The 27,302-nt window shown below is 39.7% G+C and overlaps 1 protein-coding gene across 3 annotated transcripts; it reads left to right on the top strand.

Moving 5' to 3' along the window:
* The first annotated feature begins 1,152 nt into the window (after positions 1-1,152).
* SPICE1 (spindle and centriole associated protein 1) lies at positions 1,153-25,942 on the top strand. 3 transcript variants are annotated; one of them, XM_035540632.2, is made up of 17 exons: positions 1,153-1,310; positions 1,758-1,805; positions 2,845-2,991; positions 5,147-5,249; positions 5,977-6,098; positions 7,436-7,533; positions 7,857-7,996; positions 8,231-8,371; positions 9,145-9,410; positions 12,275-12,406; positions 13,034-13,181; positions 14,744-14,968; positions 16,760-17,154; positions 18,563-18,734; positions 20,035-20,137; positions 20,429-20,516; positions 21,348-25,942. In XM_035540632.2, exons 1-17 carry the CDS (start codon positions 1,209-1,211, stop codon positions 21,399-21,401), a joined length of 2,484 nt encoding a protein of 827 aa, XP_035396525.1. In that variant the 5' UTR covers positions 1,153-1,208; the 3' UTR covers positions 21,402-25,942. The 3 variants fall into 3 exon arrangements, with proteins under 3 accessions (XP_035396525.1, XP_035396526.1, XP_050563989.1); XM_035540633.2 differs by lacking the exon at positions 8,231-8,371 and having other exon boundaries at positions 1,179-1,310; XM_050708032.1 differs by lacking the exons at positions 20,035-20,137; positions 20,429-20,516; positions 21,348-25,942 and having other exon boundaries at positions 1,179-1,310; positions 18,560-18,698.
* The last annotated feature ends 1,360 nt before the right edge of the window (positions 25,943-27,302 follow it).

The following is a 27,302-nucleotide window of genomic DNA, read 5'->3' as shown; positions in this document are numbered from 1 at the left end:
TAGATGATATATTGATCTAATTGTGCCATGATTGCTTTCTCCTCTTTCCAATACACCTTGTTCTTCAAGACAGTTTTAAGCTATTCTAGGACAGAATTCCAGATGTGTCCTTAATTTATGCTTTTGGGTTCCAAATTTTCAAATAAACAGAGAGAAATGAATCCAGTACATTGCCTTATACATATGCTTAAGATCAGGGATTTTTGTTTCTTTTTACTATAGGCTGAAGTCTGATGTTCAGCTTCAGGTTACATATGGTATATATGTAAATGGAAGTTCAGGTGCAACCTACAGCATAAAAAAAATGACTCAGGCACATTTTTCAGCTCTTCAGCAAAGGCAGTTGCTGCTAGTATTTTCCTGTCACTTTTTTTTCTCCCTTCATAATTTCCATCTTCTTTTTCTTTAGGTATCATATGCAAAGCAATTCCTTCCCTCAGCACATTGACCATTACCATCTGCATCTTTGCACTGATGTTGGTTAAGCCGGAGTTAGACTGATAAGAACCATCAGGAAATCATCATTTCTAACATCGTCACTTCACAGACATCAGGAAAATAAATCATAAATCATCATTTCCTAAACATCAGGAAATCTGGGTGAAAGGGAATTTTTCTCCTCAAGGCATGATTTTTGAATGAGAAGCTGATAAACCCTACATCTTCACTTTTCACCTCCAACAGACAAAACATTAAGCTCACATTGTATTATTAGAAAGTGTCAACTCTAACCCTTCAAAGTAGTTTACATCTCTACATATGTGACCCAGGGAAGAGGAGGATCTTGTGCACTTGTGGGGCAAGTCTTTAGGAGGTCGGTTTGTTGAAACAACCAAGGGTCACCTTTTATCTTGATTTAAGAGCTTGTGTGACATCCTGCTGTTAGTTCCCCTTAATAGGATTTGGAATGCGTTTTCGCATGGGGAAACTGCCAAGCCTTCCTCACGGGGACACGGAGGGCTGGCTTGGGACGGCAGGAGCACCGAAGAGGGGTACTAATGAAGCTAATTAAGGGGACGAGCAGCCACCTCAGGGGGCAGAGACACCCCCTCACAGCCCCACCAGTGCTGGATCTGGGCGGTACGTACCGGGCGGGCCCTGAGGGAGCCGCGAGGGGCGCGAGGCGGGGCCAACCGCCACCACCTCCCCCCTCGGGCGGGGCAAACGGACCCGGACCCGTAGCAACGGATGCGCGCGCGGCGGCGGCCATGTCGCGGGTGCTGCTGCGGGGGGCACGGGCCCGGCCCCGCGGCCCCGCCGCCGCCGCCAGGAAGGGCCCGAGGAAGGCGGCGGCCAGGCGGGACTGGGACGTGAGTGCTGCCCCTGCCAGCCGCCCGGGCCTCCTCTCCCTCCTCTCCCTCCTCTCCCTCCTCTCCCTCCTCTCCCTCCTCTCCCTCCTCTCCCTCCTCTCCCTCCTCTCCCTCCTCTCCCTCCTCTCCCTCCTCTCCCTCCTCTCCCTCCTCTCCCTCCTCTCCCTCCTCTCCCTCCTCTCCCTCCTCTCCCTCCTCTCCCTCCTCTCCCTCCTCTCGAGGCTGAAGAGCACTCCCAGCCTTGATAGGGATATCCTTTTTGCTCACCGATAACCTCGCTAAACGTGGAATGCTTTCGATGCTATGAAAGTGTACCGTTGTATAATTTTATGCTACTTACGTTCTGTTTTAGAGGGATTGCTTTTTACTGAAACTTAACAAACAATAAATAAATCCAGTTCCTTCTCTGTTCTTGTTTTTGATGTGTTCTCGTGTGCCTTTCTGCAGAGTACTGTCCATGATCTGACAGTCCACCGTGCCACTCCTGAGGACATCGTAAGTTTCACATTTGTCATCGCTCCTTTTCTATAACCACGAGATTTATCTGGTTATCTAGCATAAGTGTACGCTATACGTACTGGGATAGTTTTTTGCCAGCAATTAATCTCCCTTTTTAAGCCTCTGAACATACGGTTCTTTTACTGTTAGTTTTTTTGTTTATAATATGTCAGGAATCTGCAGCTATTCCTCTGGCAGTCAGTATTTTTTCAGTTCTCCGTTTCCATTGGGAAGCAGTAACTATGTTTTTATTTCAACATAGTGTATCCCATCATGGATAAATAAAAACTCAGTGGAGTAGTTTGACATTAAGCCTCATCTCTGCGCAACAGACCAAAAAAATGTGCTTTATTTTGGAATTTTCTATAATTCTGGGGGTGTTCAATCTTCATTTAAACAATTTTACAGCACTTCTTTACATTGAATGGCTTGTTCATTACAAAATACATTAATTCCGTTTCTTTTTCATTGGTAATACTGATCACCAAAATGGAATAGACAATAAGAGCTGTTGTTGATTTTTAAATTTTGATGGACTAGTCAGGACGGATTGATACAATAGCAGAGATAGATGTGGTTATCTTGATGTTCTTTGGACACTTTAGCAAGCACTTGACACATTTGATTTCTGTAATTTGTTTTTAAACTGAATATGTATGTATTGCTGTTAGAAGAAGAGCGAGAATTTTGCTGGTAATTGACACTAGTGTTAAGTCAGGAAAATATCTCTTCTTATGCTTATTATACGTGGGAGTGTTTATGTTTTTTGCCTCCATTTACAGCTGAGAAAACTCCTGCAGGTGGAAAATGAGTCTCCCATCATTCACCTTTGGAATTGCGTTAAATGTGGCTAGTACTGATGGGATTTGACATTTGTGGATGTTTGTGTGCTGTCATTGGCACTACCATGAAAGTAAATTAAACATCCAATGCGTGAAGGATAAAATCAAGAAAAAGGGATAGTTATCATTGTCCTGCTGCTTTTGTTTTTAGGTTGTACCTTGATTTTTAACTGGTCTCTTTTATATTTGTGTAGCTGCGTCGCCATGAAATACATAAATCAAAAAACAAAGCACTGGCCCATCTAGAACTGCAAGACAAGGCACTGAAAAGAAAATGGAAGAAACAAAAGCAACTGGCCCCTGATTCTTTGGAGAAGAGGAAATTGGCTCTGATGCGTGAGGTAAGAGCTAAATCTGTGCTTTTCAGCCTGTTGCAGATGATTTGTAGTGGGAAAACTGCTCGTGCACATAGCTGAGAATTTGTTCCTCTTTTTAGATAGTTAGACTTATCTGTGTGTATGCTTTCTACTTGCCATGATAGGAATAGGCTGCATAACGTTTTAACTGCTGCATAACATCTTAACTTATCTGTGCAGTTGAGCGTTTCACCCTTGTTCCCTGGCTATGCCATCTGTAATGCTTCAGGCCTCTTTGAATCTGAACATCTAAATTTTAATGTTTGCGATGGGAGAGGTTGCATGCCTGAAGATCTGAAAGAAGATATAATGAGTTCATCTCCAGCTCCACATGGATGGTCCTGTAACAGCATATTTCTAAAATACTGTTAGTGCGTTACACTGAATGGTAGGTGGTGAGTGGATTAACATAGCGGGGATGGTTAGGATTAGTCCTGTTTAATTATCTTTAGTAACAATCTGAAATGGGAAGGAAGATGAATTTAAATGAAATTCATAGGTGATACATGGGAGAAGGTGCAGCAGTCAGTGAGTATGTTGAGGGTGTGTAAATGGGCCTAGAGGGGTTAGAAGCTAATATCACTTTGTTTTCTGTTGACCACAAACAAATGTGAGCTAATTTACCTTAGGAACAGTGCTCTAAATAAATGCTTATAACATGTTCAGCAGGTGATTGAAACTTAGGAACCTGCTGATTCTGATGTAGTAGGGGAGCATGAAAACAAATTTATCAGGATAATTTTTGTCTCAGTAAGCACATCAACTTAGTTTTAATTGCTTTAGGCAAAGGATATCATGTTTTGGAATAGGTAAGCATTAGTATTTTTTTTCTTCTGTAGATCTGGCATAGCATTGTCTAAAAACCTGCATCAATTTGACATCCGATAGCTAAATGGGAAGTTAGTATCAAGGATAAAAACTGAATGGTGATTTGGAGAAGCGAATATACAAGATGATTAAGAGACATGAATACTCTCTGATTTGCTAAATTGGTTATGAGTAAAAGTGATCTATTGTAGTGTAATTCAGGCTCAAAAGTCTAGACAGACATGGAAGTGAGGTATGTGGGGAAACTGCGAGATGAGGGAAAAAAACAGGTGAAATGCCACTGGATTTTTTTTTTGAATGAGGTTGAATATAAAGTATTAGCCAACTTATCAATGGGCACTGAAAGAAACTCTGTGAAGATAATAGCATGTAGTGCTCTGAAACTGCTGCATGCCAGTTTTTCTTATGATTTCCAGGGGAGCAGAAATTATATCTGCCAAAAGAGGCATAGTGTACGAGGGCATAAGTAAGCCTGTCTTTCTGTGGGATCTTCTAAAGTACTTTTTCTAGCTAAAATTGAATAACTATGATAAAGTGGAGATCACTTGCATATTGTGTTAGGTTTACGTGGCAAGGGTTTGGCAGTGGGATGGCTGCAGGGGCGGCCTCTGTGAGAAGAGTCCAGAAGCTGCCCCACGTCAGATAAGGGCCAGTTCCAGCCAGCTCCAAAGGGACCCACTGCTGCCTAGAGCCGAGCCAGTGAGCGACGCTGGTTGGGCTGCTGTGAGAGCAGATTTAGCTGAATCTAAAGTAGGGTAGCTGAGTGCCTCCTTAGGCATGGTTCCAGTCATGGACTTCAAATACTGGGTGAGAGAGAGACTGAAGCTGTATCTTGTCAGAAATGTGTGGAGATGGCTGAATCATTTTGCGTTGCCAGGTGCAGTCAACTGTATTTGTGTCCATTGAAGCTTTTATGAAGGCTTGTGGCAGGATTTTAATTTTAAGGCAGGATTTTCAATAATGAAGGATGAATGAAACAAGTCTGTCTGAATTGGTTTGTATCTAATCAAATAGTTCATTTTTTTCTGTGTCTGTCAGATGAGACAGTGTTGATGGGGACCCCAGAAATGATAACTACTTAACGTTTCAGAAAAACAAGGTGAATTCTAGTCACTCAATGAAGTATGGTCTTCCAATTGGTCTTAATTGGGATCTCGCTGTACAGTACCAGCTCTGTAAACATTGCATTCTTAGCTATCCTTTTGCTAACTGTTTAGAAGCTAACTGTACTGTTTTGCTAACTGTACCTGAACAACAAAGGAAAAATCAGTCTGCACCGTATGAAGTATTTCCTTATATGCTATACTTTCAGATTCTCTCTGATCAGTACCATTTGCAAGATGTATTGGAACGATCTGATCAGGTCATGGCTGTGGCAAAAGACTTGTTTGGGGATGCTCCTCGCACACGAACAGGTAGACCATCTTATTTCTATGTGATAGTACATTTAAGATTATCTTCTTGCTTTTCATAAATAGTCTTATTATACAAAGTATTCTTTTTAACCGTTTTCATCTGATATAACACGATTCTGTTTGTGTTGGCTGAAACACAGATGAGGATAACACCTAATGTGGCAAGGAAGAGAGCCATGGCTGGTTAATCTGCTGTACCAGTCTGTTGTGGAATTTTTGGTCACTTACTCTGAAACATCTGATGCTGACCATTTCTGCAGCAAGGTTACCAACCTACACAGAGTGCCAGTTTGTGCACCTATAGTAGTTTTGATTCTTGTTGCTACGTGGGTTGCCAGCTTGTTCTTGGATATTGCAGGAGATTTATCAGCATCTTGTGAACATTGCTTTTCCATTTTTTATCCTGGTTTATGAGTCCTTATGCTGTTTGCATATGAAATCTTAAGTTTATTTTTTCTCTTTGGGCTACCATTCTCTTTTGCTTATAATGATGGTTTCACCCTATATGCTTTTTCTGCACAAGTTTATTTACACAGGACAGAAGCTTGATACGTCATGGCTGAAAGTCTTGAGATAATTCTATGGCGTTTGCCAGTTAGTCAAAATGACAAACCCCTGTGACTCCTCTTTATACAATGTACAGGAACTTGCTTTTTGGTATTAAGTCCTGTGAGGTACTACAGACTGAGTCCTCTGAATTCTTCCTGATATTATCTGATTCCTTTAGGTTTCCCTAATGTAACAGTGGCTCCTAACTATGACCTAGAATCATCTCAAGGACCCATCATACAAAAACACGATCCTCCCACTGAGCTTTCTATCCTTAGTGAATCTGTCATGGATTCCCAGGTAATGTATATTGAGTTCCATGCATGTCCCACGTTTCTGGGTTGCACAAAATAAGAATATTCAAAGGTAGTGTTTCCAAGCAGACCTAAACCTTTCTTCTGTGTATGGTGTGGCATCTTGATAATATACAGAGAAAACTATTAAATTGAGATGAATTAGTTTTGCGAGAGTCTGAGAATCATGATTTTTTGGATTTCTCAACCTTTAAGTAAGAGAAACGCCAGCTTCTTATGTCTCACATTAGCATGCTCTCCCTTTTAATTATCGGATAGAGAACAAACTAATTACAAACTTAATGAAATATACCTATGATTTTTCAACTGTCTGCATACATGGGGACATAGCCAGTTGGGCTCCAGTTTATTTCAGATCATGCACATATGTACGTACCTCACTTAACTCCACAACCTTGATTAGTACTACAAGTTTTTTTTAATACTTTACATTATTGTGCAATTATTTAGATTTGTGTAACAACTTTAATGTTTGTATAAATTCATTTAAATTTTTATTTAGATTGTGTCAGCGTTCCATTTTCTTCTCATAGCACGAATTATACCAGGAATGCTCACTTTGGTTTGAGAAATGTCATATGACACCTCTAAAAAGTAGCTCACTGCTGAAGACCATAAGGAATGTGGAACTGAAAGTGATGGTGTTATATTCTCTTGATTCCCTAATTCTGTTTCCTATTGTTTTGCACAATTGTCTGCAATTTGAGTTGTGTTACTGCTCTGTCCATGCATTTCAGTGTGTGGGGGTTTTTTTGTTTTGTTTTTGCTTTGCTTTTATAGTGAAGAATTAACTGTAGCATCACTGTAAGCCACATCACTGGATGCATGTGGTAGGATAGGCTTAGATTTTTAAAAGAAACTAGTACTGATAGTTGTCAGCTGAGTTCTGTGAGATTTTTTTCTTATATTCCTATGAAAATCATGATTAAAGGTTATCCGGTGGGGCATACCCAGAAGGGCAGAAACCTGATAGATTCTTTTTTTATCCTAAGTGTATGTAGTGTGTAGTTCTTATTCAATATGCATCATTGAAATAAAATAATGAGTATTGAATTAATCACTTGCTGTGTTATTTTCCAAGATAATTGTCAGTATGAATATTTCTCATATACTAAAACGTCTCCCAAAACCTTCCCATGGAGATCTGTGGGGTTCTTTGTTCTGTTGTTGATTTGTAATTTTGTTTTGGAGGTGGGGATTGAAACAAATTAGGGGGAGAGAGGTGGCTTTTTTTCTTAAAGCAATTCCAATTGACGTATAACTTCTTAAAGACAACTTAATATTTCTCTGAGGTTCCTTTTGTTTTCTTTGTCTCCTAAAAAGGCTCTTAATGAAGTGCAAGAAGCAGCATTATCCATCTGTCAATCGGAAGATGGACAGCATGAATCTCTGAATTTCAAATCCAGCGTCAATGCTGACAGGTCAGTGCAAATATATCTGTTCAAGCTTCTACTTCTTTAATACTGGAAATAGGAGTTTAAAGGATGTTGTATGGAAGTAGTTAAGTTAGTTGTGTGTGGTCTTTTTTGTTGTTGTTTGTTTGTTTGTTTCCCTCCCTGCTCCTTTCTTGACCTCAGAATTCTAGGGAAAGCCTTTGTTGTAATCTTAAAACTGGGAATGAATGTGAATAGGGAACTCACCTGAGTAGTTACAGGTATTCTAAAAAGCTTTTTCTAGATTGCAAAGATAATCTAGAATCATGCTATTATATCACAATTCATTATTACGCTTGTTTTGAATGTAGGCTGCTTCAGATACTGAGAGAAGAAAATTCGTCGGTGAATTCTCGTTTGTGGGCTGAAAGGGGTATGAGAAGAGCTACCTTATCACAGGAAGTACCTTTGACTCCTCCAACAACTTTTTCTCCATCATTGGATTGTTCAGGTTGGATTTGCCAAATCGCAGACTATCGAGGGTTATTAAGCTGTTTATAGGATTCCATCCAGAATTCCTGTTCTGGGTTGGGGTGAGAGAGAGAGAGACTTGTTAATTTGGCTCAGATGATCTTCCAGTCTAAAAAGCCAAGTTTTCTAATCTTTCTAATAACTTTGTAACATACTACTATTAAGAACGTATCTCCAGTTTCATGTATTTTTTTTGATTTTGTATTTAAATCAGCCCTCAATGCTACCAGTGTAGTCAAGAGAATCCATTCAAGACTTCAGAATGAAGACGAAGAAGAGACAGTAGACTCGACTTATACTGTGAGACAAGTGCTGAACCCAAACTCAGGAAAACAAAAGCAAATTTCAGCAAAAAGTTTAGTATTTTTAAAAAATGACATACCTTCTTTTGACTAAGGTCCTTAATATCATAGCGTGAAAGGGATCTTTGGAAGTCATCTAGTTGTGCTCCCTGCTCACAGCAGGGTGAACTCCAAAGACTGATTGGGGGCCTCAGCCGTCCAAGTCTTGAGCATCTGTCATTCCACAGCCCCTTACGTAGTGTATTCTGGTGACAAAGCAAAGTCTGTAGCAAGCACGGAACCACCAATATGATTCTGCGGTGCAGCCCTTTACCTTGCTGGCTGTAGAGTTCTCCCTCCTGTGGTGCTTTTCTGTTTCTAATACAGCATTTTGGTCGATGCTGTACAGCTTTATGAAGAATTTCAGTCTGCATATTCTACCTGTAGTTTATACCTGTTGTCAATCCCCTTAAACAGCTGTAACATATAAAGATAGTTGTAAAAGAGTCACTCATTAAGTATGAGACCTGAAAACAGCTGAAATTTTTCACTGGCTGGTCACTGGCAAATTGTTTCTGTGCTTTTAACTGAGAAGAAAAGTATGAATAGGTTTCTAAGATAAAAGCACCAAACAGCAACACCAGAGAGGTACTAATATGGTGACAGAAAATGAGGGGTTTGATTATTGAAAATGACTAGAGTGACTGGGGATGTTCTCTTATCATCCATACGATGTTCTCTTATGGACCTCTCCTTTGATTTATTTCAATAAGCAACATAATTTCATTCCTATTGCAAAGCTTTCTATACAAATTGAAATTTCAATGACTTTTTTTTCTCCCCCCAGTGAAAAGAAAACAAACTGTACAGAACTCGGCAAGACAGAGGAGAGATGATTCTCTTGCTAATTCAATCCCCGTTGACCTTCAGAGGGACAATAAATCCAGTCTAGATGTTCTCAGCTGTATGTTACATGAAGTGGAGCATGAACTGGAGGAATATGAGCGATGTACAGGCCGTGAGGTTCAAAAAGCTCAGAGAAGTGAAGGCCTCACCGGATTTACCTTATCCCTGGTGAATGCTCTCTGTCGTTTGATGCGCTACCTCAAAGAGGTGAGAAGGCTTTGAATTCCATCTGTAGAATGAAAGAAAAAGGATATAAACTTGCATTAAAGGCATCAACTTTGGTCTTTCCTGGCTCCCAGTCAGTTTACTTTGAAGTCTAATTATCATTACTTATTATTTGGATTGCATGCAGTTAGGAGATAAAATTTAATTTGTTAGAAACAGGTATCCCTAATGAAAAGGGAAGAATTGACTGCAGTGGAAGTCTCCAAGTCACTATTTGCAGAAGGTATTAATCAAATTACTTTGAAACTTATTTTTTATGTATGTTCACAGCTGTAGCAGGGTATTAACTACAACCGTGTTTAGAAGTTCATTTTCTTCGTGGCCTTTCAAAGTTGATGCTATTGTCACTACAAAAAGAGTACCCGAATCTTCAGTTTTCTTTGAGGAACTCCTTAGCTTTCTTCTTCCATCTGTAGCAGCAATTTCACCTTAAACAAGAATGACCTGAAGTGCTTACTATAGTAATGCACAGCTGCAGATCAATGGAATTTCATAAAGACAACTACCTGTAAGCTGTGTGGAAATAAATACTGTTTTTAGAAGTTTTTGTTTCATCTCTAATCCAGAGCTATTCAAGATGCAGCAGTGGCTCACAGATTCATTGAGCCCTTGTGAAATTGTGAACCAGATTATGACAGTTCTTGCACTCTTAACAGATGCAGAAAAATGTGTTGTCTAAATACCAGTGCTCTATTTCATAGCAAGGGCAATAGATTCCTAATGAATGTGGAACTGTCCTCTTTTGGTTCCTTTTCAGAGTGTATAACTATTGGAAAAATTACTTTAAAAATCTGATTTGTTTTATTATTTCATGTATGGATGCATAACAACTTATAAATTGAATACTGGGTAATACAGAAATATGAAAGATTCTCCTTTAAGACCTGTGTTGGAAGCAAACAGTGAATGCTCAATTCAAGATTGAAAAATTACTACCATCAGAGGATGGACTTTGGCTGAGGTGTTATGTTTTAAATATTGTTCACAGCACGTGTTCTGTGTTAAAGTTGCAATGCTAAAGCAGGATATTAAACTTGTTTTTTGTGTAGTTATAGGGAAGGATTTTTTGGAAGTCCAATGAAGTGGTTTCCATCTATTAGGAAAACGTCAATAGCATCAGATTTGTGTCATAAATGTAACTGGAATTATAAATTTAATTACTCTTTGTGTTCCACAGAAATGCACGTTCCTGAGCCTCTGAATTCCTTTTTCTGTCATTTTTTTCTCTAAGACTCTTTTGTCACTTTTTTCTTTAGTTGTTACATCCATAGAGAAGGTACCATCCAATGTATCTTAAGAGCTTTTATGCTATTCAAACAGAAGGGCAAAGAGTCTTGAGTATTTGTTGAGACTACATATTGTGAAACACATATCCTGACTCTTGTATTCCCAGTTTTAACAGAGTACCTCTGTGATGCTGTTTTTACTTGAATAGATATGTTATCCTTTCTTCCTTCAAGGAGCTGATTGTTTGTAGGATCATCTTCAGCTTTTGTGAATTTACTTCTTAAATTCTGAAGTAGAAATATGCAGAAATCTCTCAAGCTATGAAATGTGATTAATTGTATTCAGCGTTCCTCAAGGTAGACAGTACACGTCCATAATCTTCACTGACTTTTCCTCTTTTCATGGAGCTTTAATCAGCGTTAGAATTTGAAAATTCACTGGGAAGTACAGCTTGTCTGTGTTTTTTCCTAAAAACCTAGTGCCTGTGATGTTAGGAATAAATCAAGTCCGTGTGTTCACCATCTGTCTTACCTAGCCAGTAGTGCTAGTGAAGTTCCGAAGTTTGAATTCTAGCTGGCAATGTGTTTCAAGAAAATGAATTTGCAGTGGCTATTTAAAAAGCCTCTGATTTCAGGAATTTCTTCCTCAGTGGTTTGCAGTGGCTATTTAAAAAGCCTCTGATTTCAGGAATTTCTTCCTTAGTGGTTTTTTACTTCTGGTTCTAATGCCAGCAGAAAAGAATCTACAGTACATGATGGACTACTCTTGCTATAATTTCATCAGTGCAGCACAAAAGAGATACCCAAATTGCTTTTCAGGATCCTTTTGGAGATGGGAGGTATGCCTTTTATTCAGGGGTTCCCTTGAATAAATGGCAGGCTACCATTTGGGGGAGGACCCCGTTTCTGAATTCTGTGGTGCCTGTGTAACTCTTGATAAGCTCTGCTCTGCTAGCTACAATGGTCCAAAAAGTGGCAGTTGTGTAGTCTATTTGCCCATTAAAGATAGAAGGGAGTTTCTGGTGTCCTATCTTGTACAGGAAGCCTGTCTGCTGCTGTAGCCTATCTTAAAATCATAGATTGACTAAGTCTTGTGTTCAAGTAAATTACTCAAAAAGTACACTCTTTCCTGTTTTTAAAAAAAAAAAAAAAAAAGAAAAACACTGATGCTTTCTAGAACTTTTTCTCTCCATGGGAGCTAACATGAGCATGTACTTTCTTTACTTAGTTAAATCTGTCTTTATTAGCTTATTAAGAATGCTAAAGAACAGGCACAAGTAGCAAAGGATACTGACAAACATCAGCGCACCTGGAATTGTTTCATTACTGTATGGAAAAGAATCAATGACTTAAAAATAAATTATGTCAATGCAGAGACAACGCTTGTCATTTCTTCTCTTGTCACTGCAGTCTGGAAAAGTTGTACGGATTTATAGGATTCCCTGCAGTGTTGTGGAGTAACGAACGAGGAACAGTAAGCAATTTAATGAAGTCCAGTGAAGTCAATTTAACAGTAGTGGGAAGAGCTGTTACGGTGTGGTGTGATGTTGAACCATTCCTGTTTTCAACTATGAATCTGTATTAACTATAGTAAGTTTTAAACTTTTTCTCCCTATTTAGAGTGAAATACAACTGCGTGAGAAAGAGTTGATGAGGCAACGTCACGAGGAGATGTTGAATGAGCACCGAGAACTGATCGATGCTTTGACTGCAGAAATACTCCTAGTGAGGGAAGAAAACGTTACTATACAGGTACTGAGCCCCTTTCCCCAACTTGCTACGGAGTTTTGCTACAAATATGGTCTGAGATGCATTGTCCATATGTTCAGGAAAGAAAGTGATAAAATTGAATGAGGAGTCTGAGAACAGCAGTTGTGGGGTGTGGGGAAGGGATGTTTATGAAGTCAACGTTTTGTTTTTTTAAATTGTGTTTAAAGCTTGAGAAAGTGGTAGTTCCTTGAAACTGGAAACTGAGCTTTGTTATGTACAATCTAATAGTTTAAGCACCTGCCACTATTGGAGCAGTGAAGTGGAATAGATGTAATGCTACATTTTCACTTCTTCAGCTTGTGGTAGAAGTAGATTTTTTTTCTTATTATTAGTTACATGTGGCAATGAAACAATAAAGAACCTTGGAGAGGAAGTGGGATGATAAATAAAGGAAAAGTGATATTTTTTTTGAAGCAGGAGGAAAAAATAAATAAGAAACATAGAGACATGAATAATGTCTCAGTGGAATCTCACAAATTTGTGCAGTGGTATTAAGAGGACGAATTTATTCTCAGTACTGCTTGTGGTGTATAATTTTCTAATCCATGTTTTCATGTTGCTAGAATAAAAATATTTCTCTCTCTCTCTCTCTCTCTCTCTCTCCCTTAGAAGAAACTTCAGCAATACATGATTGTAACAGATGAACAGATGACCTCTCTCACTCAAGCATTTAAAAGTCTCCCTTTGGTAGAACCCAGAAGAGAACAAAGTCCAAACCATTTTGGAACTGCAAACAAAAGTCCAGCAAATGGCCAAGGTATGTGTATGTGTGTGTGGAGAAAACTGGAATTGTGGCTACTTTATTTCTGCAGTAGAAAATCTGGTATTTAAGAGATGTCTACTTGAATAAACACATCTTGTGAGCTTGAATCTCGCTTCTGGAAATTCATACGCCATGGGTTCCGCTGTGAGCAGAAGGACTTTGCTACAGACTTTTTTTTAAGTAGTCCTATAGGCTGAATTCCATCCCGCTGGCTTTCATATATCTGGATCTGGACTTGGAAATTATCCATAAAGACAGATCTTGGGCTTGAACTTTTTAAGTGACAAGTCGTTATTTTCCTGAAGAAGAAGGCAGAAGGAGAACAGCCTTTCCTCACAAATGGGAGGCATCCTTCTGTTCCTTACCCTGTTAAGATGTCTTACAAAATCAGGTTAATCCTGGAACGGGTTTCCTAGGGAAGTGGTGGAGTTCCTGTCCCGGGGAGTGTTTAAGGAAAGGTTGGACGTGGTGCTTAGGAACATGGTTTAGTGGGTGACATTGGTGGTGGGGTGATGGTTGGACCAGAGGATCTTGGAGGTCTCTTCCAACCTTAATGTTTCTATTATTCTGTGGATTCTGAGGATCTTAAAAAAAATTGAATTAAAAAAAAAAATAAGAATTGTCCAACTGAAGCAGGACCCTGCCTGTCTGTTGCCGAGACATAGTATGAGATTGGTTCCTCCGTTAAACACTGGAGGTCGCTGCTGACCAGAAACAACAGTTGGTTAGACCTGTTAAGCAGCTGGACTAAGCTAACATAGAGCATCTCTAGAGAGAGGGAGAGTGGCTGAAGGAGGAGTTGGAGGGGGAAATATCATGACAAACAGTATGTGGGGAGGATGCTTTGGAAAGGCAGTTCTGCATGGTGAAGCAGAGGAGGAAGATCTTTCTCACCTCTTGCCAGGGTCATTATATAAGGGGTATAAGGTTTTAAGTTCCATCTCAGTAATGTGAACCACAAACAATATCTTAGGCAAACAGCCTCTTTTGTCTCTTTGCAGAGTGTTTTTTTGTTTCTTGTATTTTGGGATCACATATGTTCTCCCTAATTTTCTGGTAACTTTGCTTTTGGGAACAAATATTCTGAGCAAAATCGTTAAGAGTAAATTCAAAGATAGCGCTAAGGGAGCAGCGTATGCAAGCATATTAAAATTCCTGTGGTCTCACAGCTAGCTACAGCTTTGACTTCATGCTTTTCATTTTTTGCCTCCCTGGTAATCTGTGCCTTACAAGTCTCATGTCTGTGTGTCTTACGCACGGGCTGCAAACAGTTCTCTTAACAGTATGCTGAAATTGTGAGCCTATGTATGATAGCTTTTTTTGCTCTCTTAAGCCCAGTAAAGATTTTTGTTATGTCTTAGTGGGAGTTTTGTACTGGGGGACCAGAAGGAATTTAGGATTATGTGAAGAACATAGTCTAGTCTGTCTTTTTAGATATCTTAGACATAAGATATGTAGATATTTTAGACATAAGAATTGTCATTGGCACTTTTTTCTACACTGCTTTTGCTATAAAACTATTTTTTTTATTCTACTCTTGCTTTGTTTGTCTTTAGAAAAAACTGATTTGAGCTATTTTGAGCCCAGGAGCGATGAAAGCAACAGGGAAAATATGCTGAAGTTACTACAAGAAGAGCTGCCTTTCAAGTTTCCTCAGAAGCCAGGTGCCTCAAGTGGTGTAGGAGCAGGCAGAAGCTTGCCGGCTCACATCTTCCAGCCAGCTGTACTGTTGTCACCACCCCGGCAGAAGAGCAATCAGGAGTTGTCTCCCCTCCAGAATGGTGAGATCTCTGGACAAAGTAGATTTTTACTATTTCAGTTTCTCAGGCTCATGTTACCTTTGGAGATGTCTTTTCTATGAAACTTTAAATCTGAATGCCTAAGTGCCTTGGCCCTGTAGTTGGAATATCCTGCTTCTGCACTCAGATATGCATTTCTTTTCTTTTTATGCCTATTGCTAGATTTCTTTTAGACTTTCTGACCCCTGCAGTTCTCCATCTGTAGTCCTCTGTCAGTGACAAACCAGACTAGCATTTTTAAACTTGTACTGGTTTTGATTGTCACTGTTTGCTGTAGCTCTTTGTCTACGATTTACAGCACATCATCTGAGCTCTCCCTCCACTGAGGGTGTAATCCAGCCTCTGTCACCTATAAGGGTGGAACCACTGAAGACTGGAAATCTAGGACCTTAGCAGCATGTGCTGCAGACAAACAGGGATGTCTGTAGGCTGCATACTCCTTGAGCTAATCTCCCCAGCAGAGATTTTTTCCAGAAAAAAAAAACTGGGAGCAAGTTTCCATATGGGTTTTATTTAGTAGTGCATAGGAAGTGGTTGAAGAAGTTTGGGGTGAAATTATGTGGTGCCAGATTAACTCAGAGTCAGTATTTGTTGTTGTGGAACAGATAACTGTGTCAATTACTGGTTTGGTTGCTGACAGGAAACAGGCCACAGCACTGAGGCTTTATGCCTTCTCTCCTTTTGTCCTACCCCTGTCGTCTGTATTGATTTGTAACCCTTTTTTTAGTTGGAAAAATGACCAAAAAGTCACTTTAATTTTAACAATTTGTCAGGACAAGACCATTGGAAACTTATATCTAGTTTAAGCTTTTGGTAATATGCAGTGCTGTGAGGAGGCACATAATAAATAAGGATGAAATAAACTAAAGATAGTTTTCTTCAAAGAGCATCATCTGGCTTCAGTCCCATTGAGAACTGTCAGACATGGTCTGCCATTTGAAACAGGAATGTGAAACCATACTCATAGACTTAGCTATAGTTAGGTATGTAAGAAATGCATTGTTCTTTTGAGACTGTGAAGAATGCTAAATGGCTCAACAAATACTTTTTGAGTATTTCTTTATGAAAAATGGTTCATAGAACAGTAGATATAGGTTTAAATCTTTGAATGTCATGCTCTGCTCCAGTGGCAAAAGCTAATGCTTGGGAAAGAATGGCTATTTGGTATGTAAAACATGGAACCTCTGGTTTTGATCACAAAATCCAAGTTGGACTTTGCGGGTGACAGCGCTGTAACATATTTGGTCATGTGTTTGATGTGTTACCAGTTTGCTAACAAAGACCACAAGAATATTCAACTCTTTCCGTTAGCCACAGTGCTTCAACTTCTTCTTAGGGAATAGGTAAATTATTATTCCAGAAGTGTTGTATTGTACCATTCCAAAAGCTTTGTTACCAATCCAATATAAATAGCAGAAGAAAATACATACTTACAGTTTATTAGATAAGGTAATTGGTTTTGGGAAAATGGAGGACTTACGCAGAAGCAGTGGTTGATATATCAGCTAAGACATTCAAAACATTTCTCTTCTCCCTGACTTCTCAAGTTCATGTACAATGTAAGACTATTTGCAGTAGGAAATAATGCTGTTGAGTCCTTGCATTAGGATCTTGCATAGAGTGATTTTGATCAGTAACATACGCCATTTAGGCTAGATATTGCAATTCAAATTCCTGCTTGATTGTTACTAGCCTGATGCAATAAAGTTACTATTTGTTTTCCTTAAAAAAACATGTCTCTTTCATTACTGTTCCTTTATTTTTTGTTTGTAGTATTTACAACAATTTCTCAGTTTTCAGTAAACACTGAGAGAGAACCAGGCAAAGAAAAGAGCTCACCTTCCTCCCTGAGAACACAGAGCACAACTGAGGAAACCGGTCTCATCACTCAAAGGCAACCAATTCCTAATGCAGACAAAGACTTGGAGAGTTCCCAAGAGAAAATCAGTCTGTCCTGCCCAGCCGATGCCAGAAAAAACAGCGCAATTGAAGAGTTCTCTCAAAGCAGTGATCTGTTGGGACAGATAGCTGAGATCACACGGCAGAACTCACTAATTAAAACTCAGCTGAGCAAATTGAAAAGCTTCTCAGAAGACAAAAGTGCCTGCCTACATCAGCCAGACTCAATGCAAAATACAAATCCTAGTTCAGACTCTTCGCAAGGACAGGTGAGAATTTAACAGAAGGCTGGACTCCCTTTTCTGCTGGTCTGCTTCCCCATAACTTACTGATGCTTTTAGACTGTTTCCTACCTGTCAGTTCTTTTAAGAAAAAGAGTAGCAAAACAGATATTCTTTTCATTCACATGGACTTTGATTTTACCATTCCCTTAGGAGGTCAACAGTAGTTTCTCATATTGGGCCTATGTTGTATACAAGTGCTGAAAAGCCCCATGTGTGCAGCATGTTTATATGCTTTGGGTATGGTTGTGCTGCAAAGAAAGAGGTGATTGCAATAGGCATATCTCTTGTAGCTTGGATAATACTATCAGTGAAGTAACAGTGAATAATCATAGAATCATTTAAGTTGGAAAAGACCTCTAAGATCACCAAGTCCAACCATTAAATATATTAATAGTGAAAACACTGCACCAACCCACAGGTTCTTGTCAAGCTTGTATAATATGTATTTAAATCCATGCCATGTGTCTCTTCTGCTACTTTGACCCAGAAGCCCATGGAATTTAAGATAGTTTGGGTACATCACTTGCAAAAAAAAATGATACTAGGGTATGTACTAGTTGGATCTGTCTTGGCATTTTTACTGTGTGGTGAAAATCCCCAAATCTTGGAGAAAGAAAGAACTTCAAGGCTTCAATTCACATAGAAAATCTTTAGTCTGCAACTAAACAGCTATTCAGTGGCACCCCAGCGAGTGGAGTTAACATCACAGAAATGTCTCATCCCTGCCCTCGCTACTATCTTTACTTCTGTTCCATCACAGTGGCTAAATTACTGTTCAATTAAGGATACTAAAGATTTTAAATTCCCTCATGTAAATGTAGGCTGAGAATGTGTGGTTACCATCCTCATTGTAATACGTATAACATTGAGTCATTTAGTTGTACAGGATTATGCAAACTTCTTAGATGATCTTTTTTTGAAAATAATTACTGGAGCGGAAGGGGTCAAAATGGATGAAAACCTGGTTTAAAAATGAATTCCAGGATAATTCTGCCACAAATGTGCTTTTGCTTCTACACTCACTCCTGAATGTGTGTCTTTCTGGTTAAATATTTTCTTAATTATGGTTAATTGCTAGAGGGTTGAGGGGGTGCTGGTGCTGGTACTGTTTGGAATGATGCAGATACGCTATTTTTCCTATTTATAGGAAGACCTATTTAAAACGTTGTGTTTAGTCAATTACATTGTGTTTAGTCAATTAAGGACCTAGACAGAGGACAGTGAAAGGGACCAAATCAGATCTCTCACAGGAGGTGCTGTGTAATTAAGTTTACTTAATTTTTTGTTTGAGAATTAAATGTATAGAAGTACTTGAAATATATTGCATGCTCTCGCTCAAGGTGAAAATTTAAGTTTTTTAATTGGAAGTATAATTATCCAATTATCTAAGTAGACTCATCTCGTGGTAACAAAGAGCTTGGAGGAAAGAATAGCAGAGCTGAATCGTCAAAGTACAGAAGCACGTGATAAGCTGTTGCAGCTAATAGATCAGCAGAAAGTAGCGGCTGCCGATCTGGTCTCTCCAATGATATCTTCTGTTCTGCCCCCATCCCTAAATTATACTGGTAAGTACCCAAGTTCGGGAGAAACAAAAACTGGTAAGATGATGTTTTTCCCCTTTTGTGGGTGACCTGTCCTGAACTGATTGTAGTTGTGGTCAGCAGTACACTTGCCTGTGTGGTACAAACACTCCTTGGTTTTGGAGGTGGAGGACTTCAGGGAGCTAAAAATAATCTATCAGCTAAAATTCCCCTAAAATTAATTTTAGTAATTAGTTACTTTGCTGCAAATATTGTGTTTCATGGTAAATTCGTTCTTTGCAGTGCCCTTGTCTGCAGAACAGTTCTGCTATGCAGTCACTGAAGGGCAGAACTAGGCTTTGTTGCCAGCAGTTGGCAAGGGAGATCCTTGGTGTCTGAAATTCCCAATATTTTCTTTCTTCTTGCAGCATGTTAATCAGTCCTCTATGATGGAGAATCTTTTTTGAAAAGACTAAGTATTTACATCAAGCTTCTAAAAATGTTATCTGTATCTCAACCACATTTTTGAAGTTTAAGTCTTTTGAGCGCTCTTTCCATCAGACTACCTTGCTGAGTTATTGCCAGTGCTAACAGAAAGAAGTAACTGAAGCTTCCAGTTATCTGAAAAGATAAATTAGTGAAGGGGATATTCTTGCCAACTCAAGACCTGTAGATTAGCTGCCATTTGTAACTATAAACAAAAATACTTTCCAGCAGATGAGGCCTTCTTAATCTTTTTCGTGGAGTTACTGCAATTACAAGCAGAACTATGTGAGCAAGTACACACATGCTCTATCTAGGACACCCACCCTTTCCCCCTTCGTAAACCGCAGAGGATATATAAAGGGAAGTACTTGAGTGGGGAGAGGAAGGAGGAGGAGGAGAGACCGCATGTGTGCACATGCATGCAGGTGCATACGCAGTGACTCACAGAGTGGGATCTTAACACTTTTAGCACTTCTATGGCTGTTTTAAGATAAATTCAGTGTGAAAAGTAAAATCTAAAGGAAAAGAAGTCGAGAAATCTCAGGTTTCTAAGTCTCCGATTACTTTAAAAAAAAAAAAAAAGTGTTTATCCAGGGAAGAGACATTCTGTTTCTATGCACATTGTCCATAGTTGCTCTGAATAACTGCTTTCAATATCTGTCGTTATAAGAGGATGGATATTGGGTTGAATGGACCTTCAGCCTGAAATTTTATGTCCACATGAATATATGTTTATATATTCTATGCAATTGTGAAGAGTTATTTGGTGGTCCTCAAAAAAAAAAAAAGTGAAAATGAAATGAATATTGTGAAATGCTGCTGTGTTCTCATCAAAATCAAGCTATTAATTATTTCATAGAAAATGCAAGGAGGACGATTGAAGTGTCTATTCCTGTGGCAGCTTCTATGGACAGCTCCAAAGAAGATAGTGTTTCCCCTGCCAGTGTGACCAGTGTGAGAAGGTAAATGTTGAGCCTTTACTGTTTTATTTTTTGTAGTGTCTTGATCACATACACAGCAGAACTGTAACATGATGGAAAAATCACCATGTCTTTCTCTTGGCTTCATGAACTTTCCCAGACTTCATCAAATTCTGCTCTTTGGAAATAGGACAAACATCCAATATCTTCTTCAAATTTCATTGTTTGTATTTAAAATACCTATAGTGTGACATAAAACTGATCACGTGAGATCTAAGATGTGATTTCAGTGACTACTTCCTTTTTTTTAAATGTCATTTTTTATGTTTACAGGTCTGTAGGGGACTCTAGCAAACCTTGTTCACCCCTAAGTGCCACATCAGAAATCATGAAATTAACTTCTGTCAGTCAAAGGCCAAAGGTAAGACTGAAAAATCTTCAACGAGTAAGTTTGATTGCCGTGTCATATAAAGAGAATGCAAGATAGATAAAGAAGGGAGTAGGGAGCTCAGTCCTACCGTAAATCTGCTGTGGTGAAAGGTAATTGACTCATGTCAGTTTAGATTCTGGACAAACTTAGCACTAGTGATGTTGATTGTTTGCTGTCACGGGGCTGGTGTTTACAAGTGAGTATTCCTGTAACTACTCTTTCTGCTGTGGCATTTATTTCTATTTGTGTTTAGAATGGGGAACCTCTTTCAGGCTTTCACTGGTGGTTCCAGAGAATTTCAAGTAGCCTTTATGGTGTGGAATGATGTGTAAGAAAAAAGCAAGCTTTCACATAGCCATTGCACAAGTGTTGAAAACTAAATAAATCTGAAAGTAAAGAAAAATCACTGATCTTGATTACTGATTCCTAATATGCAAAAAGAATATAGACTACAGAGATGCTTTCACATTGGATTCCAGACAGTAGTGTAGTCTGGTAAACCATTCGTAGATCTGTTTGTAGCAACCGTGAGAAGGTACTAATGCTGTCTTTCCAGATATCCAAAATAACTGAACTTGGGAGTCCAAGACTTCCTGCCCTGATAGGGAAGTAAACGTCCCCATAGGGGAAGTTCAGAATACTTAAGGTAGATGTGACTTAAGCTAGGTGTCTATAGTTGACAGTGTGATTACCTCTGTGGTCCCTGTGGCAGACAATTGCTTCATATCAGGGAAGTGGATAATCCTACGCAAGCCAGTGCTGACTAGCAAGTTTGTGGGAAGCTTATGATGTATGACTTTCAACTTGTTTCCTCTTTTGCAGGCAGAAAAACAAAAAGAAGAAGGTTGGTTTGCATTGTCAATGCATATTATGTAAAGGAAGCTGCGCTCGAGTCCTTTTTTTATTTTCTTATGAACCGCAATTTGGATCACTGTAGTCGCCCTCTCCAGATGTACAGTTTAATTCTGGAGCGCTTTCATGTCAGTATAAAAAGGTCAATATGGTATAATACTATGTATGGCACAAATACAATAAGGAATTCCTGGGAATGAGTTTCCAGACTGGATGCATTGCATCACCTGTTTTCAAAGAGGCTGCTGTAGCAATACAAACAGGCTGCACGCTTATCCAATACCTGTATTACATATGCTGAAGAAAGAAGGATCTAGAAAATGTATGTGGAACTTAACATTTCTGGAGCATGTATTTGCACATGACATGGGATTGAAAAAATTCCAGAAAAACTCAGATGACAGATACGCACATACATTCAAAAACAACCTGGAGATTAGGAAGCCAGTCTATTTCTGCTGGATGAGAATTGCTTCAGAAATAATTCCTTCTGTGTTTTACAGTTACCCCCCCAAATTTGTATTTTCTGTGCAGTTAATATGTCAAGGATTGCTTTTGGACTTGAGGATTGCTTTTTAAATATCTTTTTTACAGTAAACATAAAGTGACTATTGGAAGTTGAAATCAGAATCTCTATTTGTTATATACTGAAATATGATCTTTGATACAATAGAAAACTGATGTAAGTTATATTAAGCTATCCTAGTGTGTATGTTTGTGTGTGTATAGTACTCTAATGACCATGTTTGCACATTGATTTTATTTGACTTTTTAAAAATAGCTGTCATTTTAGTAGTGATGATTGACAATAAAATACATTCATTCCTTACATTATAGTAAACCTGGGCAAAAACCTTTACAATTGAGATCTTTTAAGACAGAAAAAATCTGCAAGTCTGCATTTTATGAGTAAAGCATCCCTTTAAAATTATTATTGTTTTTTAAATTGACCTGGTCTAACATCCCTAAAGATATTAGTGGAGTGTGGTATAAAAGGGCCAGTCCCTATCCTTTCAATCAGTTCAGTTTTAAGAGAATGAAAAAAAAATATTTTTTCTTTTTTCTATTAAGAAGGGAGCAGTTGCTTTTAAACACACTTTCTGAATATAAAAACTGTGGGATGAAAAAGAACACCTGTTCAAATATTCATTGAAATCTCTGCAATTTATTATTCAAGTACTAACTTTGGGCAGTGACGAAGGTCCATAGTCCTGTGTTTTGTGAGGCAGCAGTTAAAACTGCTTGGAGGAAATAACTGCTTCTGCATGAGCTGTTCAATGCCAAGGTTGGAAGGGACTGCATAACCATGGTGTCTGCACATTAATGCTGTTGTTGCTGACTTCCTCTAAGTTATCAGTTAGTTATCAGTTGCCACACATGCTGTGTAATCAGGGAGGAGATTGAATTATTATCTTCCTAATTAATGTAGTCTGAGATTTTGTTTAGGAATAAAAGAATTGGAATCAACCTTTTGAATCATCAGCTGGTTTCCTTGAATTGGAAGCTTCCTTTATCAAATTATTTGTTTTAAAGCTGAGTCATCTTAGCTGTATGCCAGCCTTGTAAACGCTTACTGAGAAGAGAAGTACTGCTGGCTTTCCTTTTGATTGCTGAGAGTAAGGTCTGAGTCTCCTTGGAATCGGTAGAACTCAGGTTCAGGAGGACCACTTGGGTCCTGCTTCAGAGTTGGGACTACTGACCTTTTGCTACATAAAATGGCATTTGGGGTGCAGAGCCCGTGGCCATCTGAAGCAGTAGGTCCGTGCAGAACTACTGCCCGGGTCCCAAAATCTGCATAGCTGTGTTAGCAAAGTAGTGAACTCCAACTAGTCACTCCTGCCTCTCAGCACAGCCAGCTGGCTCAGCTGCCACCCTGCACTGATTGGGCTAGCCAGGTGCCAGAGCTTGCTTTCAACGTGGACTAAATGCTCTGTGCTATTTCAGAAAGCAGGAATGTGCTACTGGGCGTCTGTAGTTGTCCTCCCACAAATTCCTGCACATCGTAGGACTGGGGGAAGGCAGCATCCTACTGCTCAGGGTCACACAGTATTTTATGACTAAAAACAAGCTGCAGCTGAGGTGTGGTGGAAGTGCGTATGCTGGAAGTCTGTATCTTACTACACTGTTGATGAGAAACTGTATTACTGATTTTTTTTTGCCTGTTCTAGATAATGTAACACACTGCAGCTGCTAGTAACACCTGATTTTTCATATATGGTGAAGGAGAAAGTTTTAGGCCTTCATCTTTGTTTTTCAGTTGTGTTAAAACATAGAAACACTGGTGTCATCCAGTCCCAGCGCTCAGTGCAGTGTTTTTATTGCTAATGATTTTAAGATTTTTGCATGGTAAACATTTTACTTGCATTGCTTCCTTTCTTCCAGGTGTTTCATGTTCCTCCTTTTTTTGTCTTAAATGTCAGCAGGAGGACATTTGGCCACAGACCACAGTAAACGCAAAAGTAAAAAGCAGGTACAGAAAAGCACTGCAGCCTTTGCTTTTCCTTGTTATCCTCGTTTAACAGGTGTTCAAAACAGGGGTTGGTTTCCCTTTGAAAATGTTTCAGGGGAAGAGAATGAGAAAGTTTCCTACCAATGTTTTGATTGCAAAATTCCAAATTAAAATCTTCATTTCAAAGAGTGCTTTCGTTTTAGTTTTGGAAATGGGAAAACTAAGTGTTTTTCTTGGGTTTCAATTGTTTCATCTTTCCTAGTCATCAGTCCTTCTGTAGTTACATGAAGGAGGCTCTGTGCAATGCCTTGCTTGGGTTTTATTTTGTTTTTGAAATTTTAGATAGCTGATAAATAGCTGAGGGCAGGGAGCAGAGAGATGAAGTCCAGAAATAGATCTTGCTTTCTGCTTTACGCTTATGCATACTTGCTGTAATTTCTGGGAAACCAAAAGGTTTCTAGGACTGATACTTCAATCTTTGTTTTACATTAGACTTTAGGAGGACGTACAATGTCCATAAACTCTTTTTAAATGGAAAAAGCTCCAGTGAGAGTTCTTCCCTCTGAAACCTTTAGCTGTACAGAATTGCCAGCACCATCAGGAAGGTGATCTGGCACTGTTGACTCAGGTTGCCTAGGTGGGTGTTAAGATGACTATCCCTAACAGTAGTGGTGTAGCCCTATAGGTCTGAGGTGGCGGGGACTGAGTTGCTAAGATTGATTGCATTGCAGTTGCTGAGATGCCTTAGTCTTTTTAGTAGTCTTTTTAGCTGTGGAAAAAAGGAAGTGTCACTTGCAACCTGAAGAATCTCTGTAATGACAGTAGAGAGAGGGGAAGGCTACCATGACAAAATAAGGTCTAATTTAAGTGTGCTTTTAGAGCTGTGCTGTTACCCAAAGGGAGAGAAAAGCACAGAGCTGTGTAGCTCCACAATTTTGGAATATTTTACTGCTGAAAGATGCTTAATCAGTGTAATTTGTTAAGGAAAAAAAAAAACACTTTATTTGAGAAAGTGTAATGAAAAAAAAGGGCTTAAATATTTTTTGTGTGATGGATTTAAATGCCTTATGTTAATTGAACCCTAGGGGATCTGAGTGCCTTGCTTTTGCCAAAGTCTGGGATGCTTTATCTATGACTAGTTTCTCTGAGAATGTAAAACGTAAGGAGTTAAATGTGATAAAGGAACTTTCAGGCACACAGTTTTAGAGATGCTTCTCAAGAGAGCTGAAGTACAGTATCAGAATACTAAGATCAGCTGTGACACACAGTAACTATACTATAAAATGATTATTACATTGTAATACCTGTATGTTATACTGTGCACTAACAAAGCCATTTTTCAGAGGTTTATCCACACGTTTCTGCAGGCACAGCTTGTTTTGTGCCTTTGAAAAATATTGTCGCAGCTGTCAAAGCTATTTGAGGAATTCTATGCAGCAGCACCACTCCCCTGTCTCTCTAAGCCCTGCCCAACCCTTACTGAACCCCATAGGCTACAAGCAAGACTCTTCAAGAATTCAGGCTTGCACTTTGCCCCTGCTACAGAGATAAAGCTACACCTCCAGCGACACAGACGGATGGATAGACCAAGTTTGAGAAACAGATCTACTGGATGTAAAAGTATTTGTCTTAATGCATCCACATACAAGTTACCCTGAGCGGGTGCAGGCAGTGCTGGGCTGGGCTGCAGGTACAGCCTGGCCTTCACACTGTACAAGCCCTGTGGCTGCAGGATAAACGCAGCTGGCTTGTGGTAACAGAGGAGCCTGCAGGCAGCTCCCACTCGGTACCAGAAACTGTACCACCTGCACGGCCTTGCCTTCATCTAACAGTGCAGCAAGAAGGCCTCTGAGGGCTTCTCTTCTGTAGAAATGATTAATAGAATTGTTTACTTGCAAGCAAACAATGTGTAATAGCTTGAATGACCAAAAAGGAGGAGCTTCTCTCCGTGGATGGGATCTGTGCAGTGTGCTGTGGGAGAAATCCGTCTGGGGTCCAAGTGATGCTGCATGAATTTGGGGTTCCTTGCGTCTGAAGGGACATAAGGTTTACTTGCTATTGATATTCCTCTTGTTATTCTAAGTAAAACAGCTATTTTATTAAGCTATTTGTTGTCAGTCCTTTCTTGCTGAGATCCATAAAAAGCTCTGCACCAAATCCAGATGCAGCTAAACATGATGCATGTTTTACATCTTATATAGCATTTGTTACCTAAAGAATCTGAGAGAATCTGAAAATGGGATTTCTTACCATTTTTTCAGCTGGGGAAACTGAGGTATGGAGCAAGCTATGGAAAATTCCAAGTTTCCTGGTCCTAGCACAGCACTGCCTTGGGCTGGGCTGGGCTCAGAGACACGCTGCCCCCGCACTGTGAAAGCTGTGCCTCTGAGTGGATGCATGACTGCAGAGTCCTGAGCCACCTGTGCTCTTCAGAAGCACAAGTTCTGGTCGAGAACGATTTTATCTTCATCATCACGACTTTATCTTCTGCTGTTTTTACATGTGCACAGCCCAGCCTGGCAACTGTCTTGTGTATGGCTCTATCCCATGACAGGAGTCACAAAAGTTCTTCTGTCCTTTCCTTCTGTGGCACCTGAAGGGTGCTAGCGGTGGTGGTGGGAGAGCAGGCTTTGGACAACATGGAAGAGGAGCCTGTAAGTCTCAAAGTACTGATTTTCCATCCTAATAACAGCATTAAGATGTATATCCCTTATATTTCTTAAGTAATTGCATTTCCTTGGAAGCATTTCTTGAGGCACAGAAAACACAGATCATTCTTACACGTCACTTCAAAGCCACCATTCCCTGGGCAAGAGGAGCAAGATGGCACGAGGTGGGCATGGGCATGGAAAGGCAGATGTAACTTGCAGTAACCTCCACTAACTGCAGACAAGAAGTGGACTCCAGGAATGGGTGGGGTAGAGCTGGAGGGAGCAGCTGCCAGGCTTGCGTGTCCTGCCCTCCTTGAAGTTGTGCAGCACAGTTACTTCACCGTTTACGACAATTAGTCACAAGCTCCCACCCAGCCTTCTTGAGAACTGCCAAGTGCAACTGAGATGGCACCAAAGAGGAAAAGGGCGAGTGTCTCTTTTCAGCCTAGCAGGCTTGCCAGCTCTGGTGACCAAGCACAGTTTCAGCGGAAGCTTAGAAACAGGAAAAAAAGACGCTTGTTTCTGACACAACATATTTGCCTCCTCTGTAGTCCCTGCACAGCAGCTTGGGTGAGTGTCTGAGGTAGGAACAGGGAGTGAGGTGCTCCGGAAGAGCTACCATGGAGAAGAGAAGTGATCCCAGACGAAGTTCTTGCTGGGATCAAAAAAAAGCCTTTATATTCACCCTCCTTCCCTGATTCTCTCTCTCTCCCTGTCTCACACACACACACACACACACTGTATGCACCCATGAGAATAAAGCTCTGTCAGGTCTCATACTGAGCACAAACCTTATCTGGGATGCTGTCTCAAAGTAACACCACC

This window comes from Cygnus atratus, chromosome 1 (assembly GCF_013377495.2).
Source record: "Cygnus atratus isolate AKBS03 ecotype Queensland, Australia chromosome 1, CAtr_DNAZoo_HiC_assembly, whole genome shotgun sequence".
Lineage (NCBI taxonomy): Eukaryota > Metazoa > Chordata > Aves > Anseriformes > Anatidae > Cygnus > Cygnus atratus.
This window is presented reverse-complemented; position numbering and strand designations above follow the sequence as displayed.

What these genes read in the sequence shown, in the direction of transcription:
- SPICE1 (XM_035540632.2), top strand. Translation starts at nt 1,209, where the DNA reads ATGTCGCGGGTGCTGCTGCGGGGGGCACGGGCCCGGCCCCGCGGCCCC. An exon ending in CGGCCAGGCGGGACTGGGAC is followed by an intron (nt 1,311 to 1,757) that starts GTGAGTGCTGCC and finishes GCCTTTCTGCAG; the next exon opens with AGTACTGTCCATGATCTGAC. An exon ending in TGATGCGCTACCTCAAAGAG is followed by an intron (nt 9,411 to 12,274) that starts GTGAGAAGGCTT and finishes CTCCCTATTTAG; the next exon opens with AGTGAAATACAACTGCGTGA.